The sequence below is a fragment of the Gymnoscopelus braueri genome, assembly GCF_963280865.1.
Source record: "Gymnoscopelus braueri genome assembly, chromosome: 4".
NCBI lineage: Eukaryota > Metazoa > Chordata > Actinopteri > Myctophiformes > Myctophidae > Gymnoscopelus > Gymnoscopelus braueri.
Window position 1 is genome coordinate 16,547,069 of NC_137605.1, and position 12,295 is coordinate 16,559,363.

General features: G+C 41.8%; 1 protein-coding gene across 1 annotated transcript; it reads left to right on the forward strand.

The window, feature by feature from the left end:
* The first annotated feature begins 790 nt into the window (after positions 1 to 790).
* Positions 791 to 12,295, forward strand: hacl1 (2-hydroxyacyl-CoA lyase 1). Its single transcript, XM_080426016.1, has 17 exons — positions 791 to 1,008; positions 1,550 to 1,654; positions 1,769 to 1,809; positions 2,870 to 2,950; positions 3,065 to 3,137; positions 3,757 to 3,834; positions 3,948 to 4,042; positions 4,195 to 4,307; positions 4,642 to 4,777; positions 5,455 to 5,560; positions 6,029 to 6,112; positions 7,828 to 7,929; positions 8,263 to 8,417; positions 8,713 to 8,871; positions 9,315 to 9,422; positions 9,946 to 10,132; positions 11,487 to 12,295. Exons 1-17 carry the CDS (start codon positions 958 to 960, stop codon positions 11,517 to 11,519), a joined length of 1,707 nt encoding a protein of 568 aa, XP_080282142.1. The 5' UTR covers positions 791 to 957; the 3' UTR covers positions 11,520 to 12,295.

Below are 12,295 nucleotides of genomic sequence, written 5' to 3' on the forward strand. Positions count from 1 at the left end.
TCTGTGATGATGCCCCGAGGAGAGCTAGGAGGGAGGGGAGGGGAATCCATGGTTCATTGCGACCCCTTGTGGTGGTGCCTAGTTTTGTAAATCAGTAGTTCTCAACCTTTTCAGGCCGCGAGCCCCCAAAATAATCATATTTGAACTGGGGACCCCCCACCCTGACAAGCATTTGGAATGTGGGAGTTGAGGCATCACATTTAGCTTGACTCCACAGATAAATATTGTGAAAATAGCAAATCTATAAGCTTGTAGATCGGCTATTTTCACAATTTTTGCCTCTTTCTTATATTATTTGACAATTTAGCCAGTGTTTGACCAGTTTTTATAGTTTGTTTTTGATGCGATAATGGTATTTTTCTTTCCTTTCTTTCTTCCTTTTTTTTTTTTTTTTTTTAAGGTATTAAAAAGGTCTTAAAATCACTTAAATTGTCTCTTCACCTTCACCTTGGGACCCCCCCCCCCAAAATCATGTGGATCCCCTGGGGATCCCGTCGACCCACAGGTTGAGAACCACTGTTGTAAATGACAGAGTAGTAGCCAACTAAGCCAAGACAGACAAAGTAGCCCTGACTGGCTAGAAATAAACATTATTAAAATAAACAAATTAAAATAATAAGTAGGCTACTGCGGCTACACACACGCAGCCCACAGTAATGTAGCCTACAACACAACACATGTTCGCTTCCTCACTGTAGTTCTACTACTTGTATGGAACGAATACAAAGTAACAGATGTGCACAGCGCTGCTGATTGATTGGCTGTTAGTTATTAACCCGGAAGGGATAGTAACAGCTGAGGCAAACTCGTAAACTAGTCGGGCTTTTTGCTCAACAACATTGTTTTCAAAAACATATTACCGATTAGCAAATAGGGGCAATAGTTTATTAAATTAGCTTCACTTAATTTAGGTTGTTTCTTTTTACAGGAAGACAGTAGCGCACGCACGGCACGACCATGGAAGATGTGACAGGAGCTCAGCTTATTGCAGAAGCTCTTAAAGATCAGGTAAAAACGTTTAAAAACTCAAATTCAGTTGAATCTTAAGGATGAACAAATACTGTGAACCTAGTTTGGCTTTGCAGTGACAGAATTATGCACCTTTTTAGCATTCATCATGTAGTTTATCATGGGTTGCAAAAGTGTGTGAAAGGTCATACATTCTACTTTCAAGTTTGATATAATGATGTTATGTCATTGCAGACATATTTAATGGCTGATAATTCACTTGAAACTGGTGTCACTCAGAAATGAATAAACTTAGATGACTACACTTTAACATTCATCATAATACAGTTATTACAGTAGGTTGCAAAAGTGTGTCAAAGGTCATGCATTCTACTTTCAGGTTAACGCGATGAACTTGATGCAACAAAACTTTTAATGTGTGTGTGTATATATATATTTATATATATAAAAAATCCCCTTCTTTTTTCCATTCAGTTTCAGCTCCACCCAGCTGATGGCTGCTCAGATGGATTGGGCTTTAATGGTATTATTGAGTAAAGCATACAACATTCATAACCATGTCATGTGTGTCTCCGTACAGAATGTGGAGTATATGTTTGGAATAGTTGGTGTTCCAATCATTGAAGTGGCCATGGCCGCTCAAGCTGCAGGGATCAAGTACGTGGGAATGCGTAACGAACAAGCGGTAAATGTTTTGATTCAGCGGCTATCGGCTGTTATTGCTATACATACAATAAACTATTGGGATTGTAAATACGATGAAAAGAACTTGACATGCTCTTAATTTGCCACCCAACAGGCCTGCTATGCTGCTTCGGCCATTGGGTACCTCACTGGACGGTATGTTGATTACAAGTGCAATGCAAGTTACAGTTTAGGCATGTAGCAGATGCTCTTATCCAGGGCCACTTACATGTGCAAAATCAGAGTAAGCAGAGTAAGCATAGACAGACAGACAGACAGACAGACAGACAGACAGACACCTTTATTGATCCCGCAGAAATTCAGGCACCAGAGTATGAACCCTAGTCAACAAACAACAAGGTAAATATTCACACAAGTAGAATGCAAAGTGAATATTGTGCTTCAAAGAAACTATAATACCAGGTAAAACTAACTTTTGTCTAAACAACATGCTATCTAAATAACATTGTTAGCATGGTCAGTCAACACAAATAAAAAGGAAAATGTGAACAAATAAATAATATAGTTTCATAGTATTACTAACATCTATCAAAACAAAAAAGGTGACAAGAAGTGATACGAGGAAAGAGGAGTGCTAAATTGACAATTTAAAGCTGCAATCCAGGACTCAAATCTGTATGGTACAGTGTGTTAATACGATAGAACTAGCACATCTGCTGTTGTTGGAGGTGGTCTCCCTAATTTAGAGCCATGGTGCTGGGTAGGACACCTAATTGTTGACAAATAGCCCTGCCAGAAACTCAGAAGCCCAAGATCTCCCCCTGACTAAGCTGCGATTCCCTCTTGTATGAGCGTTGGATGTTTGATTTCCCATGCAGGAGACCAGAGTTCGAATCCCCCTAAAATTGAATTTTATTTTAAAGCTAACCTGAGCTAACCCTAACTAGAGCTCACCACGCACGCACGCACGCACACACACACACACACACACACACACACACACACACACACACACACACACACACACACACACACACACACACACACACACACACTTTTCATAAACTGAATTCTGTGCATTTATCCATCGTATTGTATGTAAAGTTACAATGCACATGTATTTTTCTTTCCTGTGATGCAGCACATCGCAGTTTACCTGTGTATGGCTTCCCTACACTATTGAGTTTCCCTTTGACTTCACCTGAAATCAATCTATTTCTGTGTCATCATATCGCCTCTTGATGTCTTGTTCCAGACCAGGTGCCTGCCTGGTCGTCTCCGGTCCTGGACTCATCCACGCCCTTGGTGGGATGGCTAATGCTAACGTGAACTGCTGGTAGGGCTCAGCAAACAGCCCTGTGGCATTTTTGTTATTATTATTTCTTATAATATAAGAGTTTTTAATTGTTTGTTGGCTGTATTGGTAACCGTTTGCTATATTAACGTACAGGCCGGTGGTGGTCATTGGAGGGTCCTCTGATCAAAACCAGGAAACAACTGGAGCCTTCCAAGAATTTCCTCAGGTAAATCATTAAAGAAAGAAATACGTATTTGAAGTTTTAGATTCTGACATTGAGGTTCTTTTCGTTCATAAATTGTAACCTTTGAGGTGGTTTGCATGCATGCTTGATTTCCCCCTCTTTTTGCTACTGTATTGTTTTATTTTTGATGACTATTTGAAGGTCTTTCATCCGACAGTGTTTAGTTAAGTTTAGGAATTGACTAGTTTTAGTTACATTTTATTTAGTTTTTGCCTTGGTTTTTCAGGTATTATGAAGAAAGCCTTTTCCTTATTAAAAAGGTAGCATGAAATATTGCATGACATCAGATATGATGGTGGGTTTTCTCTTTCTTTTTTTATAATTTTGTTCTACTTTACTTTTTCATTTTAGCTTTAGTCTTGTGGGTCGTGAGCCATATTCAAACTCATGATCTTGTGATTGGGTCTGTGACACACTCTATAGAGCACCGAAGTATGACGTCACTGCCGCTAGAGGGCGCTATCCCCCTGGGTCGCGTGTTATTTTTTGTGTTGAAATCCCCATAGGGGAATCTTAGATCACGTCCTATAAGAACTGTGTTCCAAAAATAAACAATTTATCCAAATGGCATAACTTGTTCAATTTGTTGACATTTTGTTAGGTTGAAGCATGTCGTCTGTATAGTAAGTTCTCTGCCAGACCCAGCAGCCTGGAGGCCATCCCTGCAGTCATCGAAAAGGTAGCTGAAGAATAACAAGTCTAATGTCTACAGCCCATGTACTGTAGTTTTTTGTGTTCAGATGTGATGAAAATCAATATAATTCCAGTGTCACAATGTTTGCTTTCTTGCAGGCAGTTCGTACCAGCATGTATGGCCGTCCGGGTGCTTGTTATGTGGACATATCAGGGGATATGGTTAACGACAAAGTAGCCAGGAATAGAGTCAGGTTGGCCGCTATTCTTCTAATTATTTAATGATATTATTTCATATTTAGACTATTTTCGATCTATTGTCAGTTAATGAATATACAAGTATAACCATTAGTAATAATATAAAGGAATAACCAAGTAATAACATAAATATTCCTTCTGTTTCCAGGGTTGTGTCCTGCTGTCCTCCTCCGCCTGTGGGTTTGGCTGATCCCTCAGCAATCACAGAAGCCCTTTCTGCCTTAAAAGCGTCTGAAAGACCCCTAATCATCATCGGCAAAGGTAATTCTTAAATTGCAAAGACGGGGCACACCATTAGCTAATTGCATCGTTGCTGGTGTGATGCCAAGTATAGCACATGCCTCCCCTCTCTGTCCTCAATTTCCTGTTAATCTACAGTACTGTACTGTATAAATACATTTAAAACTGCTTCTCTTTTTTTTAAAGAACAAAAAATATGTTTTTTGGAAAGCTTAATTTGAAATGGCACTATTCTGCTCTTAGAGACCGTTGGTTAGCTACCTGCTTGCTTCCACCATCTGCACATCATATAACTGCATACAGCAAAGACTCAGTATATCAGTGATGAAGATCAGGGTGTTGTTTTGACCAATAGGAGCAGCCTATAGCCGGGCAGAGAAAGCGGTGAGGCAGCTGGTGGAGGACACCGGTGTCCCCTTCCTGCCGACCCCCATGGGGAAAGGAGTGCTGCCCGATGACCACCCCAACTGTGTGGGTGCCTCTCGCTCCAGGTCAGCCTCTGCGTTCAGATGTGTACACCTCCATGTTTTATTTGAGGTAGCCGCTCCTGAGGCGGTAGTAATAATAACCCACGATGCATTGCGTGAACAGCCAGAATCGAGCACAACTAATTTAACTTCAGCTGCTGTATACTATAACATTACGAATGTACAATTGTTATGTTTTGGATAGAGTTGGTTAAGTTCAGGTATGAGATTACAAAAATTGTTTTGTTTATAGGCATTAGGTTAAAGATTGCTTGAGCTCAAACCCCAGGATTCTGAGCTTATAGAAGTTGTGTACCAATTCAGGGGACACAACCTTTATTTCATCGATCGATCTGTTCAGCGTTTGTAGTTAAGCTTTATTTTGTTATTGTGCTGTATAGTAATCATTGAATTCCCTATTGTATCTAAATAGGTATACCTTTATTGATCCGGCGGGGGAAATTCTGTTTCAGCTTCATGCAGCTGATGGCTGCTCAGATGGTCGCGATGAGCGCACGGGGGTGTGGGGAGCAGTTAGGGGTTAAGTGTCTTGCTCAGGGACACTTTGACAGATAGACCGGTGACCCTTGGATTCCCAGTTGGCCTCCTCCCACTCAGCTACTGATGCTTCCTACTGTACATCTGCAGTCATTTACCAACCTCAGATCTTCTCTCTTCATACTATGTTCTCTCCTTTGCAGAGCTCTGCTCCAGGCTGATGTTGTGGTTCTGCTTGGAGCCAGGTTAAACTGGATCCTGCACTTTGGTCTCCCGCCCCGATTTGACCCAAATGTCAAGGTCATCCAGGTAGGTGAAAGGTCGAGGCAAAGTTGCGTTGCCCTGAATCATTTTTAAATGCCTCAGTGCCATGTCTCCAGTTGTCAAAAAGACTTATTGGATGGCAGCGCTTTGATATGTCTTAATATCTCCTCAAGTTTAAGCTGTTTACGTCAGTGGTTCTCAAAGTGGGGTCCGGGGACCCCCAGGGGTCCTTGATGGGGTTCCAGGGGGACCCCAGCATAATGAGGAACAGTTTAACCACTTTAACACACGTGTTGATGTGGCACGTTGTGAGCTGCTATAAAAAATAAGTGAATAGTGTTTTACTTATGGGGGTCCCTGTTACAAAATCATGTCAAAAGGGGTCCGCGGCACATATCAATTTTGGGGTCCTTGGCATAAAAATGTTTGAGAACCACTGGTTCAGCTGACACTCATAAGTTGCATCATGGCTAATAAAACGATTGTGATGGTGATGCTCATGTCTTCCTGAAGGTGGACCTTTGCGCTGAGGAGATGGGTAACAATGTGAGGCCGGCCGCTGCTCTTCTAGGAGACATCAACGCTGTTGTCCCGCAGGTACAGTGACTGCAAAGCAGTCAGTAACTTAACATCCATATGCAACTGGTTCCCCTTTCTGCTCATTCTCTGTCTGTTGCTGTTCTATAAAGCAGCAATTACCAATGTTTTGAAATTCCAGGACCAATATTTTTTATTTGCATTAGGGCACCATTTGATACTATTTTTATATATGGGACCCCTCTCCACACTGTAAAAATGTCAGTGTTAATTTAACTCTGAAAGTGAAGAAATTGAACTAAATGTACCCGCAAGGGTTGTTCCATTTGGTTCCATTTGTACACTTTTGGAGTTATAGATGTGTACGGGTACATTTGGCTCTTATTGTAACTGTCAATCAGGGATGCATTGGTCTTGGGACGCGGTAACACGCCGTGCAACCCCTTTTTTGAGCAGGAGCACGCACACGCATCGACTTAAAACAACCCTTAGTTCACACCTCAACAAAGTTTACAAAGGCCCCCGACTGCCGGGTGTCACACCAGCATGAATTAACATAGGAATGAGCCTAGATGCATATCAATTGTCCATTGTGTGACCTGTAGTGTAGGTGTTAAGTGACGTGTGCGTGACGTCTAGCGTCCCACCACTAACAAAATCACCAATACAACACTGCTGTCAATCATTTAGCTGTGGAACCCCTGGATGTGATGCACATTTTGTCCTGGTTGCTGAGCCAGGTAGTTACATGTAACACAGTATATAGGAAGACCTACCCACAACCATAGATATTAGAAACCTAGATACCTCATTGGCCTCTGCAGTTCATTGGGGCGACTTGTATCGCAATACACGGCGGCTCTTCCGTCTTCCGCAGGGAACCTGTCACTCAAAGTGACTACTGGCCAATCACAGCGCTCACAGTGCGTTGACTACTGGCCAATCACAGTGCGTCTTTTCCGGGACTTGTCAGTGCAATGGTTCTCAACCAGTGGTCCGGGAACCACCAGTGGTCCTTGAGGGGGTTCCAGGTGGTACCCAGCTAAATGATGGAGAGTTGATAACCAAATGGACCCTTATAGATCTTTAAATCTTGAGTATAACATTTCACACTGTCAAGAGTCAAATTGTTAAACATCTGCATTACTTACTATACAGGTACACAATTAGAGAACGTAAAGAATTGTTATTTTGACAACATCTTATCGAACGATAACATATTCTAAGTTTTGGGTGTGAGAGGCTAAAGCTTATCAAACGGTGTTCCGTGACTCAAATGCTGAGTAAATAATGGACCTTGATATGAAAAAGGACCATGTCTCTTATTTGAATTTCACAAATAGAGTGTGGAGTTTGCCAAGTTCCAACTAACTAGATGCTGCGCACAGCTGCTGCCTCTTAAAGGGTTAAGAGCTGGGTTACAAAATGACCCGCCCCCACCTGCCTCTGATTGGCCTACCGAACTTCCGCTTCTGTGACGCACACGACAGCCCTGCGGAAGCAGGAAGCGCGCCCGAGATACATACGCTTCAGAGCCGAATGAGGCGTCTACCTTTATATGTCTATGCCCACAACAACCTGTGTTTGAATCCAACTCATATCCTGTGTCACATACCATACCATCCCCTCTCCCTCTGTCATATCTCTGATGTTGTTTTTTCACTGTACCATTCAACAAAGCCATGCAGTAAAAAGAACTACAATTAAAAATAATGTATTTGCAGTGGAACTTTATTTGTAGTTTATGGTTATGTTTCCATTGTTTCTTCCTCCAGCTCTTGGATTGTGTCCGCAGAGATGGCTGGAAATATCCTTCTGATACGACATGGTGGAGCACATTAAGGGAGAAGATTGCTGACAATGCAAAGATGACAAAGGTGGGCTTTGGTGCTACCATGAAAAGCCTATTAGATAGACAGAGAGACAGACATGATTTTAGTATGTTTTTACTGAAAATGGATTAGAGTCTGCATTATAGATGCATTTTGATGTGGCGTGAGTAGTTACTTTTATACGTATGTAAAGAGAACTCAAATTTTGCCTCCATTTTTTAAAATACATTTTTGTATTTTGTCTTTCATTATCAACTGAGATTAGTAGGATAGCAGAAGCAGTTTGACCTCAGGTCAGGGAAGAGGCCTAAAGTCTGTGGTTATATTAACCATACCTCTGTTAAGGTTGTTCTGCTGGTTTTACTGTTTTCATTCCAGGCGCTAGCCACGCAGTCCACAGTGCCTATGAACTACTACACAGTGTTCCATCACATCTCCCAGATGCTGCCTCATGACTGCATCATCGTCAGCGAGGGGGCCAACACCATGGATATAGGACGCACCATGCTACACAACTACCTCCCTCGACACAGGCAAGGCAGGCTCCATTGCTGTCACTGTATTTTGGCCTAAGGGTAACTTTTTGCGGGTAACATTTTGCGCTACACGCATCTCTTGATCCATGTCTCTCATGCATCTTGTGAAAATGTTGAGTAATTTATTGAGCCAACAATTATTATTATTATTAATAACTATTATTATGTTTGTCTGAGTTGAAAATATTTAAACTCTCGGCGATCAGATAAAAATGCCAGACGTGAGCGCAGAATAGATGCTCAGCGCCTTGTCACAATGATGAGGATAGACTGACCGAGTACAATTTTACAGGTTGGATGCCGGTACATTTGGCACAATGGGAGTGGGCCTGGGCTTCGCCATAGCTGCAGCAGCGCTGGAGATGGGCCGCGGTGGACGGCAAAGGGTAGTGTGTGTGGAGGGGGACAGTGCATTCGGCTTCTCTGGCATGGAGGTAGAGACCATGTGCAGGTTGGTGTGTTTTTCCCACTAGTTTCACTTTACAGGGTTTCACACCTACTTCTAGACACGTTTATGAATGGAATAATCATCTTTAGTATCGATCGGCTGTGCAGGCCTAGGCGATTCACTGCAGATGGTGTTTTAAATAGATAAATCTTGTACCTTCAAGCAGCCCCAGAAAGCATTATATTCGGTGTTCCAGGTTCAACTTTAACCTTCAGCACGATAAAAGACTTATGTTATCAATTATTTCAGACCCTGTGGACACCCTGCCTGGGCTCACAATACAGCCTGTGTTATGTTTTGTTGTGCGACGAAAAGAGCTGATCTACAGGCTCGCTGTGCGATGCGTTGTGAGCTTGTAGATTGACTATTTCCGCTGAAATTGTGTATAAATTAAGCATACCCAACTCACAGCTCAATAATTCACATTGTGATACTGTGTCCTACAGGTATAAGATGCCTGTGGTCATCATTGTGGTTAATAACAATGGGATATACAGCGGTGTGGATCCTGACACCTGGAAAGAGATGTCAAAGATGGGTGATCTGACCACAATGTGAGTCACTATTTGATCCAAGACCAACGGCATTAAAAATATGTTTGATAGCTCCAATGAGATAAGATTCAAGTCCATTTTATTTGTATTGTACATTCTTACCAGTTAGTAGGTGATTATTCTATTGATTAATTTTTCAATTAATCGAATAATCAAGAAGCGTGTTTTAAAAAATAATTTGTGTACATTTTTTCTAATCAATTTGTCAGATTAACCACTTAGCCCTATTTTAGGATGTATTGTACAACATATATATATATGTATGTTTTCTGATCGATTAAATCAGTTAACCCTAACCCTTTTTTTCTTTTAGCTCTGCCAGTTTTAACTAACATTTTAAATGCAGTTTATTTTTTATTACACAATTTCTGTACTTTAGTGTATCTCACCCCTGACAAATACCCTAATACCTAACACTAATACTAATACAAACTAAAGTAAACTAGTAAGCTCGTTTTTTAAGAACTAATTCAAAGTGAAAACTAAATAGAAATAAAAACTAATACAAAATGTTCGTCCTCAGAGCTCCACCTGTGACCCTCCTCCCTGAGGCGCGCTACGATGAGGTGATGACGGCGTTCGGTGGCCGAGGGTTCCTGGTTCGGACAGCGGAGGAGCTGCGTAGCGCCTTGGAGGCCAGTCTGAGTGACTGGGACACACCCAGCCTCCTCAACGTCCTCATAGACCCCGCCTCTGACAGGAAGCAGCAGGTAAGGAACTTAGTAAACAAGTCAAATAACGTCTCTCCATATTTAAACTAATTTATGTTTTTTCGTAAATTAGTGCTACAGTGTCACACGAAAGAAGCAAAAATAGCCGATCTACATGCTCAAAACCCGTCGCAATGCGACACGTTTTGAGCTTGTAGATCGGCTATTTTTGCTATTTGAATTCCGAAAAGTAACAGTTTTGGACATGAGGTTTTCCACCCGACAACAACGATTATTTATATAATCCACTGGTTCTCAAGTGGATTATATGGTCCGGGGAGCCCCAGGAGGCCTTGAGGGGTTCCAGGGGGTCCCCAGCTAAATGAGGAAAGGGACCAGTTTAAACACTTAAGCCCTATTAAGTTTGACATAGGTCGACTGTTTTCGGTGCGATGATAGTAGATTGGTTATTTTCGAGAAATGATCAATCTTGACAAACTTTCTCTTATGGGGGTCCCTGGCACAAAATGGTTTCAAATGGGGTCAAACACATATCAATGTGGGGGTCCTTGACATGAAAATCTTTGAGAACCACTATTATAATGTACCTGCCCACTCATAACCCCCCACAACACACACACACACACACACACACACACTCACTCACTCACACACACACACACACACACACACACACACACACACACACACACACACACACACACACACACACACACACACACACGCTTTTGAGTGACAGCCATTACTGCAGTTTTAAATCCATTCGACTCCAGGTGCGCCGAAGAGCTGTTGTATTATATACACACACACACACACACACACACACACACACACACACACACACACACACACACACACACACACACACTGCCTCGCACCGACCCGACCTTTCTATTTTGAGGGTCCCCGTAATTAGAAAGCTGCAGCCCCCCCTCTCTGTTTATGTCGGACGTATCCACGCAACCCTACACAGGGTGATGTGTAGGCGGGTTGTATTGAGGCCAGGGTTGCATCCATGGCGATCGTCTCCATGGCGACAAATGATGTGTGGCCAGTAGAGAAAGGCCCAGTAAAACTTTTCGTACTCCACCTTTCACACACACAGGGACACTTGCACTGCTGCACAGCATGTACATCTCTTCTGCATGTACATGCAGAAGGGAACATGAAAACAATATATTTCATTCTAAAGTCTCTGTGAACAATTGTCTATGACATTTTCATGACAAGAATATTCGATGCTTGAGTCAATAATCAAGCTCTAGTTGATCTAGCTCTAGCAATAGTTTCTTCTCAAGGTGCTTTCAGCAATGAGTACTGTAGAACTTACGATTGCTACTACATTAATGCATTATGTGAGATGTAACCTTTCTCTCTTCTATTGTGTTTACAGGAGTTCCCTTGGCTGACGCGCTCCAACCTGTAGACATAAAGCACCACCCCTCCCTTTCCCTGCATCTGGCACAAGAACAGTTCTCCCTAGCTAAAGGGGGTGTAAGTGATATTCTTTTGTTCAAAAAGTAGCTTTGTATTCTGACAGCAATTATTGATTTAGAGTGTTTGTTCATTAACAGGGGTCTCCCATGTCTCCCCGTCTCTCCACTCTTTAGTAAACTAAGAAAATATGTGTTTAGGTCGCATAAGGAGAGATGACTCATGATACAGGATAAAGAAGTGGAAGTGATTAACCCACCCAGTGTATGAGTAGTGTGGCTTGGGTAAGTGAGTTGATGGTAGGTGTTGCGCTCCACCTCAGCAATCTATCTCCCATGGCTCTAGTGCATGGAAAAGGAGATAGACAACCTTGTTCTCGGCTGTTACCGACAATATGCCACTCGGACCTACTTAAACCAAAAAATTGACACATTTTAAATTGGAACACTATAAAATTGAAAGTGACAAATTCAATCTCTCCGGATCGGATAAAATTGGATCCAAACTGAAAATATATTTTCTGTTTACTAAATAGCTGGAGAGAAGAGCTGGGAAAGACCCCTTACTGGACAAACGGTCTATAGCAATTATTACTATTTCTTTTTTAAGAAAGAACGTTTCTTTTCTTCCTTTTCTCCTTCTCCATTTTTACAAAAGAATATCGTTGTCTTACACCTTAAGACGAGGCTGGAAATAACAGGTGTGCTTATGTGCTGTAAAAAAATAACTGATTGTTTCTATGAAATGTTTAAAATTATACTCACTACT